At 36.6% G+C, this 17,701-nt stretch overlaps 1 protein-coding gene across 12 annotated transcripts in view; it reads left to right on the forward strand.

The window, feature by feature from the left end:
• The window catches only part of LOC6049489 (dachshund homolog 2), a 62,629-nt gene that overhangs the window by 36,748 nt on the left and 8,180 nt on the right, over positions 1–17,701 (forward strand). For 11 of the 12 annotated variants that reach the window (XM_038257573.1, XM_038257574.1, XM_038257571.1 and 8 more), the window contains 7 exons: positions 4,462–4,666; positions 4,741–4,850; positions 4,954–5,154; positions 5,307–5,609; positions 13,191–13,274; positions 13,650–13,796; positions 13,873–14,274. In XM_038257573.1, coding sequence (XP_038113501.1) covers positions 4,462–4,666; positions 4,741–4,850; positions 4,954–5,154; positions 5,307–5,609; positions 13,191–13,274; positions 13,650–13,796; positions 13,873–14,274 — 1,452 coding nt within the window. The remainder of the gene's footprint in view (positions 1–4,461; positions 4,667–4,740; positions 4,851–4,953; positions 5,155–5,306; positions 5,610–13,190; positions 13,275–13,649; positions 13,797–13,872; positions 14,275–17,701) is intronic. The other variant, XM_038257570.1, reaches the window with a different exon arrangement.

The raw sequence follows: 17,701 nt of genomic DNA on the forward strand, positions 1-17,701 counted from the left end.
ATTGCCAGCGTGTTCGAAAGGTGAATTTTGTTGGCTTGTGTATTCTAAGGCTATCAAATTAATTTTCATAATAAAAGACTAGAGCGTCCAATTTCCCGTCCCGGGAATTCCCGGGATTTCCCGAAAAAAAAATATTTCCCGTTTTCCGGGAAATTTGTGAATTTTCCGGGAATTCACGAAATTTAAGCGGAAGTATACATTTTCTTATATTTTTGGAACTATTTTTTGAAAATGCTCTGAAAAAATAATAAATGAACAAACTCAACATGATTTTGTTCAATTAAATGTATTGTTTGGTTTATATAATATTAATCAGATTATCATAAATTATGATATCAGAATTATTTCTGGTAATATTAATTTTTGAAGCAACTGGGAATAGATCTTGCTTAATGAGTATTAAATTATTACAATTAGTTAAGCTTGACGATTTTGTTTACCATGACCTAATGAGATGAAAATTGGATTTTGTGCAAAAAGAATTAATTTAATTGGTTGAATACCTGATACTAAAGAAATTACAATTTGAAGAAAAAGAATTATAGTGCACTGGTGCAATTACAGGTTTTATAGGGTTAAATGTGAAAAAATAGAAGACTTTTTGTGGAATGATGTTAATTTATCGTATAATTTTAATCATATTGCATAATAATACAGAAAAAACATTGAAAAGTTAGTTTCTATTGTTTGTTCTCAAAAAATGCAAAAATATATGCAATGCTTGCTTCAAATATTTGAAAACATTGGGTTGTTTGGAGTAAAGACAACACTAAACAGCTTTACCATTTGTTCAAGAGCTGAAACCAGTATTTGTCATGAAAAACATAATTTCTGCATGTATTTTTTCTAATTTCAATAAACTGGTCACAGAGACAAGTTAAAAATTTCTCATCAAAAAATACCAAAATACATTTCTTGTAGTTCAATGATTTTTTACACGCAGTTAAGCTTTTAATTGATCTTCGCACTTATTTAAACCATTAATGTTGGTGCCCTATACAATCTTGTTGCATAATGGTAATTAAAATCAAGATCATAACAATTTACAATAAATTTAAAATTTCCCGGGAATTCCCGGGAAATTGGCTGAAAATTTCCCGTTTCCCGGGAAATTTGTAACCTCGGGAAATTGGACGCTCTATAAAAGACCCTCAGATGACTCTATAATTTTTCAATTTTCCTTCCTACTTTAAAGGATACTTAAGTCTTTTCATAACAGCATTCCTACTGCGATTATTTCATTTTAGTAAATGATAGTAATTTATAAATTAATCAGTTTTTGAGAGTATTGAAATTGAATGTTGACTTTGTGCTAGAAAATATTGAGATGCTGAGATTCCCAGAATTCAGATTTCCAAAACATATGAAATTCAAGTAAATTTGATGATTTTTTTTTTGTTATAATCTTGTGTTTTTGCCTTCCTCACCTTACTGAGGAAAGGCTATAAAATCACTCGAAAAATGAACTTCTTAATTCGACCTCGTAGACCCACCTTCACGTATACCTATCGACTCAGAATCATGTTGTGAACAAATGTCTGTGTGGATGTGTGTAGGTGGGTGGACAAAAAAATTGTCACTCGATTATCTCCGGACTGAATGAACGGATTTTGACCGTATTAGTCTCATTCGATCCGTCTTGGGGTCCCATAGGTCTCTATTTAAAATCAGCAAGTTTAGCTAAGTACTTCAAAAGTTATGCTAAAAAAAACGATTTTGGCGTATGTCCGGAAGATTGTAAAAAGGGTGGTTTTTGTAAGAAACCCTATCATGTTATACATTTTTAGAAAGGAATTAAAAAGACCTTTCCAATGAGTCCAAAACATTGAAGATCTGACAACCCTATCAAAAGTTATTAGCACTTAAGTGTTATTTATACACTTTTTGGAGGCCGGATCTCAGATATTTCAGTAAAAATGATGTCCGGGTCCATCATGCGACCCATCGTTAGTTAGATAATTGAAAGACCTTTAAAATGAGCCTAAAACATCAAGGATCTGACAACCCTATAAAAAGTTATTAGCACTTAAGTCTTATTTATACACTTTTTGGAGGCCGGATCTCAGATATTTTAGTAAAAAATTATGTCCGGGTCCATTATGCGATCCATCGTTAGTTAGATAATTGGAAGACCTTTCAAATGAGCCTAAAACATCAAGGATCTGACAACCCTATAAAAAGTTATTAGCACTTAAGTGTTATTTATACACTTTTTGGAGGCCGGATCTCAGATATTTCAGTAAAAATGATGTCCGGGTCCATCATGCGACCCATCGTTAGTTAGATAATTGAAAGACCTTTAAAATGAGCCTAAAACATCAAGGATCTGACAACCCTATCAAAAATTAGTAGCACTTAAGTGTTATGTATATACTTTCATGAGGCCGGATCTGAGATATTGTGATAAAAAATATTGTCTGAATCTTCCATGTGAACTTTCGTTGGATAGGTTTTTTTATCAGACCTTGCCGATGAGCCAGAAAAATTGAAGGTCTGCGAACCCTATCAAAAGAAATCAATAATAGAATTGATTTGTTAAACATGTTAAGGGAATGTTGCTATTTTTACTGAATGTATCCAGGTTTTTAAGCGAAGATGGCATTCGAAATGGTGAACGTCCGAAATGTCAAAATCGCGCAGTAGCACCAACATAAGAAAAAATGTGGCTGTCATGCCATAATACACTTTTTTCGTAATGTTGGTATCACCGCGTGATTTTGACATTTCAAGTGTTCATCATTCGAACGCCATTTTCGTTTAAAAACCTGGATTGACTTTATGAATGTGAGGAAGGCACCAACCACCTAAAGGTGGATTAAGTATCGTTTTAAGAATATTTTCTGAAGCGCCTAGAATCACTGGCTTGAATCATAATGTATAAACATCATATCCATTTTCAAAATTTTAAATTTATGTTATTCAAAATTATTATTAAAAAGATTTAAAGTCAGTAAATGGTTATTTTTACATACAGTAGTGGTCAAATGAATATGACATTGGACGATTTGTCAAACCTAACTCCAAATGTAAATTGTTGGTGTTCGCTCGTGTTTCAACCAATCCTCATGACATTTTCAGCATGATTATTTCGGAATGTCTACTTTCAGATGCTTTTCGAAAAATTCAGCTACCTGTTACCATTTCAAAGTTATTGACATTGTCGTAAAAAATACCATTTTGACCGATATACACTAACTTTTTTGACGATATCTCCGTAAATATTGATCGGATCAATTCAATTTTTTTATGTTTTGTTGACACTGTTGTTGTTTCAAAAAAACTTATTTTTATTTTTACGTATGTTTTTACGTGGTAAAAGTTGAGCTCAGTTTATTATTTAAAAAAGCTACAATTTTTCCCAGTGTCACCTCAACAATGTTGCAAACCGATTAGTACCTCTCCCCTAACTGGGAGACACTGCAGCATTATCAAAAGGGCAACAAAACGCGGCGCGAGCGGTGTTGCGCAAACATACAATTCCACTTTTCCTTTTTTTTATTTCGGAGGTGAATCCACACACATGTGTGTGTGTGCAAATGTGTGTACCTTTCTCGAATCTTATCTTTCCCGAAAAACCTTAATGCCCGCCACGTTTTCCACTCCATATAATCATTTTAAACGATTTCAGCTGTTATTTATTATGTTTTCTTCTTGTTTGTGTTTTTGTTTTGCCTGGTTCAAGCTGCATCTTTTACTCCAACTGTGGCCAACGTCTGTCTGGGGCTGGACATATCGTAAAAATTCCTTCGATTTCGACTGCAAGGACCTAATTTCCATTCTGAAGCGAGTCTGCAGAAAAAAAAAACATTCGCGCTCTTCCTGCATTTTTGATCAATATGAATTTTGGATGGAATGCACCTTCTTTGGGTTGATTTGAGGGCTGAGGCCATTGATTTGACGCGATTAGCATAAATAGCCTCTCGATCGTTCGCTAATGCTAAAAATCTGCCGAAATATTTGCGATTATGCAAATTATAAGTATGCCACGCATAAATGTTTTTTGGGGGGTTCTGACAGATCTAGGCAGGCTTTGAGGGATTCGAGATGGGGGTGCCCGCAACAAATCACGTGATGTGCCTTATCGAGGCACTATTTTGGCTGTCTAAACATTGTTCGTTCGTTTTTTGGACTTTGTGGTTCATTAGCTATACTCAAAGACGGGGGTAATTTTACAGTCTGGACGAGGGCTAACGTTTTTCTTCATATTGCACGAAACGAGGGAAAAAATCAAACGCAATCATCGGGTGACCATAAAAAGAACTTGTGAAGGGGAATAAAAGGCCGCAAAAAAGGCGAATCGAATCGGGCTTTTTTTTACAATTGAGAGGCTATTTAGAAGAAAATTCAAGCAATCATCGTATCAAAACAAGCCTGCATTGATCCAAGTTATCTTTGACTTTTTTTTGGCGCAACTTGCATGCAATTACTAACTGAAAATCCTTTGTGTTTCTACTTGTTCAGATCTTCGAGGGTTGGACAAGTCGCCATTGTTGGCGAACGGATACAACGCCCCTCCGACGCACCTGAACCACATCCCGTTCATGCAGATGAACCCCCATCCGGGCGGTGGCCATCCGCTGATGAGCCCGGGTGTGAACCCGCACGGCATCCCGCGGCCCGATGGGTCGATCATCAAGGGGCAGAACATTGGCGAGGCGATCGCGAGGTGAGTTATTCTGAAAAGTTGTAGTATTTTATTTAAAAATATATTGAAATTTTCGGGGTTTTTTTTTCTCACAGGGCTGCCTACGAGGACATCGTCAAACACCTGGAGCGGCTGCGTGAAGAACGAGGTGAGGAACGGCTGGCAAGTCTCGACCAGAAACCACGTGATCTGAGCTCCCTGAGCGGTACGTGTTTTACGCCGGAACATCGCTCTCTCTCCCCCACCAAGATCTGATCCCTACTAATCCCGCACTAATCTCGTTTCATCCCCGCTTCGATTCTCCGCAGCACCCCCGCCCGACTCGCCGAACGGTGCCAGCCCGGTGCTGAACCTGTCCAAATCCGGCGGCGACCAGGCCAGCGGCGGAGCGCCCAGCGAACGGAGCAACCAAAACTCGCCCGAACCGTCGGTGCACGAAGAGGACGAAAACATCAGCGAAGCCAACATATCGGACACCGAGGACGGCGGCCACAACGAGAAGGAAGAAGGTACGAAGGCACAAAACACGAAAGGTCAATGATCATCCTGTCGTCGCGATCGCGATCTCGTCGTCGAAAAAAAATAACAACAAAAAAACGACCAAAACACATGTCAAAATGTGTGTCATTACATCACGTGACTCTCTCTTTCTCCCCGTCAGACATCAGCGACTGCGAGCGGGACATTTCGTCTCCGGTTCCGGCGACGGTTCCGGTTTCGCAGGAGATGCACGGCAACCGTGACCAGCAGCAGCAGCAGCAGCAGCAGGCGGCGCTCAATTACACCAGCTTGGCGGCGGCGTCGGCGGCCGCTGCGGTGGCCGTCGGCGGAGGTGTTCCGTCGGCGCAGGACCCCAGCCAGGTGCACTCGTCGACGGAGACGCTGCTGCGGAACATCCAGGGCCTGCTGAAGGTCGCGGCGGATAACGCGCGGCAGCAGGAGCGGCAGACGAGCTACGAGAAGGGTGAGTTGAAGGAGGCTATGGTGGGGGAAATTTTGGGACTTGTTTGGAAGATGTTTGGATGGAGCGATTGGACAATGAATCAAGGCTTACTAAGATTAACAGTACCAGTGCAATAAATGCAATTACATAAAATAATAAAGAAATGCCAGATATTTTCCTATTTTATTTTTTTTGACCATTTTCAAGCTCAAGTTCCAGTTGAGTTTGAAAATATTGCATAAAAAAATGTTTCAAAATTCCAACTGAATAGTAAACAACTGTAACTTAAAACATTGTTTAGTTTTTTGCAATAAATGCATCGATGATCATATGATTATTTTGGTTTAGTAGGAAAAGAACAATACAGTCATCCCACATATTCGCATCACCCACAAATTCGGAACACTTTTGTGATAATTTGTCAATAGCATTCCAAATGCATCTTTTCTGGTTACCCTACTATTTTTAGGATCTTTATTTGGACATTCTCTTGCTATTTCACTAGTAAATATACTGCAATTCAAGACTATTTCATTCAGAGCAGCAAAACACTTCCTCCGAATATCCTGTTCCATAATAGTGGGATGTTATTGTGCCTCCCCCAATTGTGGACCACCCTAATTTAACCAATATTTTCACAAAAAAAAAGTTATCAGACCATTAATGAAACATAACTAAGCTTGAATTTCGTTGGTTTCAGTGCGAGAAGTCATTATTTTGTAAAAATTATGTACTCATGGAGAGAACCAAAGTTTGTTTACATCCGTAAGAAAAAAAGTGTTCTGAATTTGAGGATTTCAAGGACCAAAGTTTTTCTTCAAAAATTTGATATTAAAGTTAAAATTTGCAGTTGTTCGATACAGCATTCGAAAGATCGCAAGAAAAGCTTTCAAATGAAGGTAAAGGCTAATCATTATGTTCAATTATCGTTTGCTATGATTTTTTGAACATTGGCCTAGGTAAACAGCATTTGTTGATATTGTTAATGTCGATTTGTATAGTTTTTGGCGCAATCCTCATTATTCTATAGATAAATAAGTCCAAAAAAATGTCCAGTTTCGATCCGATTTAAAAAAATAGATTCCAACCTTAATTTTAAAAGTTCTTGTCGCTCGATAAGAACTTTGTTTTGACAGCTCGATTCGAACACAGAAAGTGTAACATTTCGCCTCTCTTTATAGGTTCTCTAATGTAATTTTTTATGTTTCAAATAAATTAATAAATTTTGCGTGTTTTTTTCTGGTATAAATTTGTTGACAATTCTCGAAATTCAGGCGAAGGTATATATTTTCTATTTTTTTTTTACACAAATTGTTTTTTAAGGGGCACAGTTTCAAATCGAGATTTTTACTATTTTGTTTACCCTGAACCAAATTAAATGAAATTTAGTATCAGAAAATCAATTAGGATTTTGCAAGAAGAATTAGTTTAATCTTTTTGTGATAGAAACTGTATGAAACATTTGTGCTGCAATGGACTTAGAAGGATAAATGTAAATAATGGAAACCTGATTTTTCTACAACTATCGATCCTCGCACTTATTTTAACCATTAAAGTTGCTGTCATGAACAAGTTTGATGCAAAATTTTATTCAAAATCAGGATCAATATAACCTTTAATTAATTTTAAAATTCCCCAGAGCTATAAGGATTTTTAGAGAAATTTGTTCTCAGGATTTTTGGTACCCCGGGAAATTGGACGCTTTTCAGCTAGAAACGATCATTCCCCAGAATGAACCATTTTCGAGAAATTTTTGTTGTTTTAAAAATTAGTATAATTTTTTCCTCTTATTTTCAAATAAATTTCAATTTAAATCTGAAGATTTGAAAATATCAAAAAGAAAAGTAAATCTCTATGATTTTCATTGTTTTCACAAAATATATTTTTCAGATGAAAGATTGGGGAAAAATGTTTCTAGCGAATGGATTTCTGGAGAATAGACAGAACTAAAACGCATAATAAAGAAAATTAAAAAAAAACATTTTTTTTTATTTTCAATTACATATTATTATTTGTTTAGTTTACAATATTAATTTCTGCTTTTTTAGGATTGTAGGACGAAACTCAATCTGAACTTAGGGTTTGTTTTTCGATAAAAAAATGATTTTCGTCTGAAAAAGATTTAGAAAATACAGAAAAAATCCTTCAATATTATCCATAAAAAGTTTCTATCGAAACAGATCCACTCTCAGCCCGTTTCCCCATCGCTGAGTTCAATCCAAAAGGTGTCACTGGGGCGATAAACGATCCAATTACAGCCCTTCCCAGACTAAACTGAAGCAGTGGGCAATCGTTTAGCAGGAATCCACCCAGGCAAAACAGACGACGAACCCAACCTGACGAGAAATGAAATGAACAAGAGAAAAAAAAACCCCTGATCGATTCCAACAAATTGATCGATCGCGTATCGATCGATCGACCGATCATCATCATCACCATCCGCACTGCGGTGTTCGGGGTCGGCCAATCGATCCCCCGAAATCAAAGCGAAAATATAATCGAAAAATGGCTAAATGATAGGTTAATCGAACTAAACATTGCTTTTACAGATGCGAATAGAAGTCTGTTCTTAAAGTTAAGCGCATAATTGCTAGCCGAGGCGCATTCTCCGTATTTGGGGTCCCCCCTCGGGACTCGAACTCCGGGCCGTCTGTGAGACACATTCCATTGCCCACACATTGGTTGCTGGAATAATTCGGGCGCGCGAATTGAAATTCGAGAAATGAGGGCCGCAAAAAAAGAGCGAAGGACGCAAGCGACGAACCTCCCTTGGTCAGTCCATCAGTCAGCAGAGTTTGAAGTCACTCGCTCTTGTTTCAGCTGAGCCAAGTTCGAGGCTCGAAATGCACCGTGCAAGAGGAAGGAAAGCGAAAGCGAACAGCGAAGACGACCACAAAAACTGCACAAAAATCGATAAAAATTATCTTTAATTATGGACCTATAAAGTGAAAACGTTTATCTACGTTTATATTAATTCATTTTTTTCAGTCTTGCTTCTCCTTTTTTGAGGCTCGATTTGCGGTTTTTTTTTTATCTCTCTTGTACTTGTACCCTGGGTCGAACTTGGATCTCGTCCTTCTCAGGGGGGGCTGACGGATTGCATTCGCTCAATTTTTCTGCTTAGTTTTTATTAAATAATATTGGACTCCTCTCTCCTCAACCCCCTTTTTCCCGGGATGATGACGATGGAAAGGAAAGGAAAAAAAATCCGAAATGAAAATGTAGCCTCTCAATTTAACACGCTCCGAGCAATGCAGATCGAATTTTTCCTACCCCCACCAAATGGTACACATTTTATTTTATTCTTTTCTGTTTTGGTGTTGTTGTTTTTTGAAGAAACCGTTTACATTTCAGCCCAGATCGGTGGCGAGGAAGCAAAACTATAGATCACCTCTCCCCATCATGCGTCTGGGGCAGCTTTTTATTCGTCAATTCGCCCCGGGTTGATTAGAAGAAGCGGAGTTGATTGGTTGTGGCGAAGGTGAATTGTGGTGATCAATTTCCAGACAAAAATCGTTTCTTTCGGGGAGGCTTTGTTTGATACATTTTTCCGAGCAGTGTGGATTTGGGCAGTCAAATTGTGCGTTTAATCGCGTTTAAAGCGCGCTATCAAAAGGCGCAGATCAATGATGGCCATTATCGGGCGTCTGTTTCTCGAAGGCAAGATTAGAAGTGGATAAAAATGGTGATTTTTTTTTTGGAATGTCTTGTAGCCTTCGGGATATGACGGAGTTGGTCATGTTTAACTGGAAACGAAATTATTAGCATTTTCAAATTCATCTTGATCAACTTTGGTTATTTATTACTTTTCTTATGTACCTAGAGGGGTAACAAAAATTTATAATTAATTTTACTTTTTTTTCGATTTCTATCTTAAACTTGGAAAAATCAAGCAATTAGTTTCTGAGATTTTTCTTAGCCTGTAATTTTCAACTGACGATATTTCAAAAACTATTGGTCCAATTTTTAATGTAAAAAATTGAAACTTTTGCAAAATTTCCGATTTTTTCAATAACAATGTTTCAAAAACTTCAAATCAAGCTTAAAAAGGTCTTATAAAAGATAACTTTCCTATTTCATGTGGTAGTCCAGAAAATTTCTGAGATATGATAATATTTTTTCGGTGGTGCTTTTGTATTAGGATTTTTTTTAAACTCAAAAAACTCGTATTTTAATTACGAAAATTTTGGTACCCAAACATGCATAGGTTATCGCTTAAATTTTGGAGCTATCGCAGTTTTAGTGAACAAAGTAACAAAGTAATTTTTTGCCGATTTCGTCATTTTCCGGTTTCGACATCGTCAATTTTTTGATATATGATGTGAAATTTTCCGAGGAATCCGATAAAAATATTTTCAGACGTAGGCTCACCCAAAACTGGCAGCGCTAGTCCGAGAGAATGATGGTCTCGAGTCGAGAGAATTGTGGTATCATTCACGGACGCAGAGAACACAGCTCGAGATGGGCGATAGAACTATTCTCTCGAGGTTCATTTGCAAAAAAAGTTCATCCGTCAAACAAAAAACCAAAAGTGTCGACAACGGGAATCGAACCAGAGACCTTTGACAAACCAATCCAATGACTTAGCTGCCTCGGCCACCACAGCTTGGTAACCAAGGAGAAGTCAGAAGTCGATGTATGACACTTGTTGGAGATTTATTGATTCAACTAACGAATGAACTCATTTGTTATGATGGTGTGAGTTGGTACCATTATTCTATCGATTTTGGCACTGAGCCCTCAATAAATTTTGTGAGAACGATTATCTCGATTCTGAATTTTGGGTGCTCTTTGGTCCAGACACGGTCAAAACGCCATTTTAAGTTTTCATACGTCTTTTTCAAATGTTAAGCTAGATTTATAAAACTTCTTACTATTTTTCTCAAATAGCCAAACTAATCACCTTTTTTTGCGTCTAAGACAGCTAAAATCGAATGAAATGACGCGGAGACATGATTCTTTGAAAAAACGTGGTTTTTGTGAAAAATGACGAAAATTGCCATTTTTTGAACCACCCTAATGGGCAAACAAAAAATAAGGGTCTTATTATTTTGGCCAAGGAACCCTAGAAAAATTTTGAGCCCGATCGGTGAACTTTTTTTTCGGTTTAGGATCTTTTCAAATAGATTTGCTGAATATCAATAATTCCAAAACTAGCATATAACTTTCATATGGTCATAAGAATCATTTTCCTATCATTAACTTTTTTTTATATTCGGGCCTGAAAGGATTGAAGCACAGACAAACAAAAGTTAAACTTTTTTCCTAATTCGTCAACAACTAAACGATTTATTTAATTGCAGTCCAGACTCGAGTATCCGAATTCCTTGGCAAAAATGCACTTCGAATAATCAAATCACGAATCAAAAATCGTTGTCATATTGTTGATTGTTGAACTTAGTTTGACCCCTGAACTATTCTAAAGTGATTTAGAATTTAAAAATCCAAAATGGCAGCTGAAATGGCGGTGATGAAATATTTAAAAAATGCATTTTTTTAATTAACCGTTTAAATCGTGGCAGTGCGTGGCCGAATGGTTACGCTGTCCGCTTTGTAAGCGGATGATTCTGGGTTCGATTCCCATCTGCTGCAACCTTCCATCGGATGAGGAAGTAAAATGTCGGTCCCGGCCTTGGTTGTTAGGCCGTTAAGTCATTCCAGGTGTAGGAGTTGTCTCCATGCCATAGATACAAACAACACACCAAACCAAGCCTACTCCGGTGGAATCGCTGGCGGCGGTTGGACTCGCAATCCGAAGGTCGTCAGTTCAAACACTGGGGTAGAAGGTCCCTTGGAGTAGAAAGAGGTTTGGGTGCTCTCCCCATTCAAGCCTTCGGACTCCTAGGTTCGAGCAGAAACTTGCAATAGAGACCACAAAAGACCCGGGGGTCGTTAATGTGGATGGTTTGATTTTTTTTTTGATTTGATAACCGTTTAAATTTGTCCAAAATGGGGTTGAAGAACTCGAATTTGATGCAAGAAAATAAAAAAATTCGTATTCTTTTCGTGTTCGGATTATTTGAAACCTAACAACATTGGAACATTGGATAATCGAGTCTGGACTGTAATCTGAAACTCACCACAGCAAATTTAAATTCACCACAGCTTATTATGACGCTGTTGACAGTTTTTTGTAGGGGGACATGGGGTAATATGCACCCCCTATAAGAAAACTGTGATTTCTCATCCATAACAGCATTTCTGTGAAAGAATTTCGTTAGATGTCCATAAATAACTATTATTTTACGTCATCCAAGTGAAAAAAAATCTTGGAAAACTTAAAATTGTTTAAAAATGGCAGATTTCTAAAAATATTTTTGATTCATTTCAAACAACCATGCGGGGCAATATGCACCGCAACATTGGGGCAAAATGCACCGGGTAAAAGGAGTTTTCACTAATCACCACTAGTCAAATGACACCGCTGTTTTACAAAGGAGCTTCACAGCGGTGCATTTTGCCCCAACCACGCTTTTTGCTGAAAATGTAATTAAAAATGCATTTTTTGATGTTTTTGGACTCAACTATCTACAGAATAATGAAGATTATGGCAAAACAAATATGCCTCAACACTTAACAATAACAATAAATGCATTTTATATTGTTAAAAAATCATAATGAATGTTCAATGAAAATTAGATGAAAACACAACAATTTAAAGTTTTGCAAATAACTTAAGCTGTTTTTAAACCACGATGCTCAAATTTTTCCAGCATGGTTTAGCAGTGTTAAGCTTACAATTTTTATGATTTTTTCCCCGGAAAATTCTTCCAAATACCGAGAAAAGCAGGGGTTGCATATTACCCCCTCTCCCCCTATCTGTTTATGTGTGATAAAATTGTCCCCACTAAAAGTTTTTTCAATACGGGTTATAATTAATTTTTGTACGTAATTATAATTTTTCGTCATTTTTTTTTTAAAGTTGATTCGTCGACCATGTCAAAAAGGATTGAAAAATTAGTTTTGCAATCATCAATTATGTCTCCTCTCTTAGTTTTCGTCGATAAATGCAAATATAAAAAAATAAGTTAGTGTAGGACGCCATGAATTATTGTGAATTCACTTCAAAATAAAATAAAATATGAAACCATCCATTGTTTGATTTGAATTATTAAAATGATATGAATTCTGCATGAAATGTAATTCAAATTATATTTGGATCTGATTTGCATAACAGGAATGCTTCACCAAACCTGTATTTTTCTTAAAATATAGTAGTTGTTCTTTCAACGCTTTTTAAAGATCAAAAATTTTTTGAATATGGATTTTAAGATCGAAGTTCGTCTCGAGGCGGAGTTGAGTTATAAAATTTTGAGGCAATTAGTGGAATTTATGGATGATCCCTTTGCTATATTCTGATTGCTTTTTAAAGTATATTCTAACGGTCTTTTAAATTTTCTAAAAAAAAACATTCAAATAACACAATCGCTTAAGTCAGTATCATTTACTACTCATGGCTTATCTCAAACAATCAGTCTCTTCTTTTCCATTAATTTTAATCAAACCTGTCCGCATTTTCCAATACTGTTTTGTCTGGCTGTTTAACTTGGCGATTATTTCATCTTCCCCCCATCTCCATTGCTTTTTCCTCCCACTTTTCAGCCGAGCTAAAGATGGACGTAATCCGAGAGCGCGAAGTCAAAGATTCCCTGGAACGCCAGTTGGCCGACGAAAAACGACTCCGAGGTAAGGGCTTTTCTGTGTTGTTTTTTTTTCAATGCTTTATTATTATTTTTATTTCGATCCACTTTTTTCCCACCTCTCCCTCTTCCTCCCCTGGTGCGAACCGATACATTTCGGATCGGCCACTTTTGCTCTCGATTTTTTTTTTCTCTTAGTTGAATACACACATATATTTTAAATTGGATTAGCAAATTATACCTTGAAGAAAGCAGCTTCGCAACCAAAAATGAAGATAATTTTGGGCTTTTTTCTTTCTTTCTTTGTGTGTCCAAGATAATTCACCCAAATGATTGATGAAATTCGTCAAACGATTTAGCGTCATAAATCACGATAACGTTTGATTTCGACTTGTTTTCTGACGAACCGTAATTTCCGCAGGGTTGTTCCAGAAGCGGTTCAAAAAGGAGCGCCGATTGCGAGTTCAGCTCAAGGACCGATTGGACAGCGAACGGAAGCGGCGCACCCAGCTGGAGGAGATTATCAAAGCCTCGGGGACGCCAACCGAAGCGTTACGGATTATCGCAGGTACTAGGGCGGGGATTTTCCGGGGTTTCCTCCAAAATGCTAAATTTGCGCCGTTTTTTTTTTGTCCAACCCCCAGAAAACATCAGCGTCGACCAGCAGCGTGAGAAGGAGCGAGAACGCGAGGCCGAGCGGGAGAAAGAGAGGGAAAAGGAGCGCGAGCGGGAAAAGCATCGGGAGGGCAAGTTGGGCCGGGAAGACCGGAACAACTCGGACTCGGACCGAATGCGGACGACGCCGGACCGGAGTCGCACGGCGGAACACGGCGGTGGGGAGTCCCGTGAGCATCGGGACCGGGGTGAGCGCGGATCGTCGGCGGAACGGTTCTCGAAGGAGGGCAGTCCGGTGCACTCGTCGTCGCGGGGGGCCAGCCAGGAGGTGAGCCCACCCCAGCCGCACCACATTCCGGAGGGCGGCAAGGGCTGGAACTATCCCGGGCTGGACATTATGGCGACCGGGGCGTTCTGGCAGAACTATTCGGGTGAGTTTGAGAGTATTGTTATGAACTTTTTTAAGGATTCTTTGCGAATGACACTGATATCTAAGCAGTCCTTGATAATTTTAATAAAATCGATGACATTTCAGTGCAATCCTGTTGTCTCGTTCCCGAACAGACGGTAATAACTAAATTCATGCCATTTCAATAACAAATACTGTTAAAATAACAAAAAGTGTTATGAATTCTTCTTGAAAAATCATTTTTTGGATAAGAGTTGAATAACATATTATGTTATCATAACAAAATTTGTTATTGGTCTGATATAGATTGAAAGCCAACGAAGCTTTGAAGGGTGTTTGACATTTGTTTATTTTTGTTTAGTGACGTTGCCATCGTTCTGTCCCATAGCTGGGTATCAGGAAAAAAAATATTTTCAATCGAGTCTTCATTTTGCACCGTTCTGTAAACTGATGATTCTCTTCCTCGACGGTCCCTTGGATATTGACAACCAGAGAGTCGACTGTAGAACGAAAAATCAAAGCATGCTTCTTGAAGGGACTGAAAAATTTATTGACAGCTGGAGCAATATTGATAACGAGAAGATCGACAGCCAGAGAGTTGACTGTAATTAATTTTAAATGACTATTTATTTCCATTCAATTGTTGAAACTATGACTCGCTTTTAATTTTTTTATATTTTTTGACATTTTTGTTTTGTTTTTCTTCTTCCTACTTTTAAAATTTAATTCGACTTCTGCGACTCCAATTAGGTCAAATTTGAGTGATTAATGGCCTGTTTCGTTATCAAATTCGTTTTCTTAATACACTGCCATCCTGTAGTTCAAATTTAACCAATTGAGAGCATTTTTGGGATCATATTTAAAATCTGGTTCATTTTGAATAGGACGAATGGGACGTTTTGCAAATTGACGTTTTTTTAATGGATAGGGATTGCTTGTATTATTTTGCCGTCATAATTTATTTTATTTTTTATTGCAAAATAATTCAACTACCCCTCGTATTTTTTTGTATTCAGAACAAACTCTCACAGAAATAGTTGAAAATAAGGCCATAATTATGAATGATATTTCGAAATTTTCTTTTTCAAATGCATTATATAAATTTTGGGATAAATAATCTTTCTAAATGTTTTTGAAGAATTTCTCATGTTTTGAAGAATGCAAACAATGAAAAAGCGTAATTCTAAAATGGTTTTTAGCTGTTATTTTTTAATAGAACAGCTAATGCCAAAAAACACCGAAAAAACATTCAAAAACCATCTCTTTAAATCATTCACAGAACTTTAAATGCTTAATTGAATTCCAAATTTCATAGACTTCTTCACTATACGTTTAGAAAAAAAAATATTTCCAAGGAAATGCGAAAACTTAAAGAAGGAAAATTTATCAAAAATAATTAAACAATAAAAATAATGAGAAAACTCATAGATTTGTTTTCAAACCCGATTTATTTTCAAAGAACTTGTCAAGAAGGGATAAAAATAAGAAACCAACAGATTTTTCTTAACGAACAATTTTCAAAGAATTGGTTATTTCGACTTAAAACAGAAACTCCCAGAAATAAACAAAATTATCTTTAAAATAGTTCAGTTTTCTTTTTTTCTTTCAATCACGGTCACGGACTCGAAGGTTTGTTTAGGACTTCGGATAATCGAATCATCAACAAACAAATATTTTCGGATTTTTTTCAATTTCAAACTATTAACATCAAACTCGAGTTCTTCGACACCATTTTAGTTAAATTAAAAAAAAATGCCTATTATATAAAAATTAGAGTAGTGCAGGGTTCATATTCAATCTCGACAATCAAAAAAAGACAGTGAAATAAAAATTGTAATTCCATTATCCGAAGTGAAATGTTTGCAAGGCCTTCGGATAATCAAGTCTGGACTGTACTGATTTATTTTTCACAATTCGTTTTCTGTCATTTCAGGGGGCAAACAAACATTTCCAAAAACCTCAAAATTTTAAAGAAAATAAATGTCAAATCAACTGAAAACAATCTGAAATGCATTTTTCTGCATTGATAATCATATTCAGCATGTTTGTGGTGGATTAAAAATATTTTGAATATTTATGAAATTCCGATAAGGCCGTTGCAAATATTTTCCAATGTTTTTGTCGCCCCACCCCCTCCCCCCTTCAAAATTGGTCTTTAAAATCAGGGGGCAAAAAAAATATTTTTCCAAAAAACTTCAAAGTTTCCATGACAATAGAATTCTAATCAACTGAAAACAATCTAAAATGCATTTTCTGCATTGATAATCATATTTAGCATGTTTGGGCTTGTTTAAAAATGTTTTGCATTTTTATAAAATTGCAATGTACAGCACCGCAAAAAAAAATATTTTTCTCGAAAAATAAAATTTTCGTCCTGGATATTTTGGAAACTAATGATGGCAAAACAACTGGACAAGTGTATAATGCATTTTAAAACACTTTTTTCATTAAAATGTTGAAGTCTGGTTGAATTTATACTACTATGCATTGGCTTCGAAAAAACGGAAACACATACTTCTACATGTCCCCAACAAGTAAGTCATCTTTATTTGTTTATATTTATTAGTTTTTCAGGTAATGTGGAATATTTTTCCTCAATTGTTATTTAATTTATTATTTGTACCTGTTTATTTTTGCAAAATTGAATGGGGGGATTAATGCTCCCTAGTCGAGTTAGTTTTCATTGTTCGTTTCCAGTAACGTTTTTAAAAAAATCCATCAAGAGTTGGAATAAATCATAGACTCATTCGTATTAATCTACAGTTAGTTGAATATTCAAAAATCTTCAGAAATATTTATTCAATTTCTTCCGGGCCTTTCACTTTGAGTTATAATTTTAAATTTCCTTCATTCAGTTTTAAACTTAGATTAACGTAACGGTTCAAGTCATCCATGTTCTTACCACTCACACCTACACTAAATTCTTTTTACCTTCCCCCTTCTGATCCTCTATGTCTTCCGGTGGTGTTCATTTGGTATGCAATACTAGTTCGGCCACTACCCTATTTTCCACAAGAAACCGGACTTGGACTGACTTGAGGCCGCGTCCCCCACCTTGCTCCGTAAAACGAAACGAAACGAAAACGAAAACGTGCCTCGTTATTTCAATGTTTGAACTTTTTTATTCAGAGTCGAGGGACATAAACTTTAAAAAATATTTGCAGCGGCCCCGATCAAAAACGATTAAAACTACGAAATAGTAGTTTATGCAACAAGTTGGATAAATACGACGAGTGCTGAAAAAATCTTCATTTGCAACGAGTTGCTTACAACATTTTTTGCAATTGAGCAGTTCTCTACGGAATCGGTCTTTTTTCTTTAATTTTAATTTTTGTATTTTTTAATCCGGCTGAAACTTTTTTGGTGCCTTCGGTATGCCCAAAGAAGCCATTTTGCATCATTAGTTTGTCCATATAATTTTCCATACAAATTTGGCAGCTGTCCATACA

This window comes from Culex quinquefasciatus, chromosome 2 (genome assembly GCF_015732765.1).
Source record: "Culex quinquefasciatus strain JHB chromosome 2, VPISU_Cqui_1.0_pri_paternal, whole genome shotgun sequence".
Taxonomy (NCBI): domain Eukaryota; kingdom Metazoa; phylum Arthropoda; class Insecta; order Diptera; family Culicidae; genus Culex; species Culex quinquefasciatus.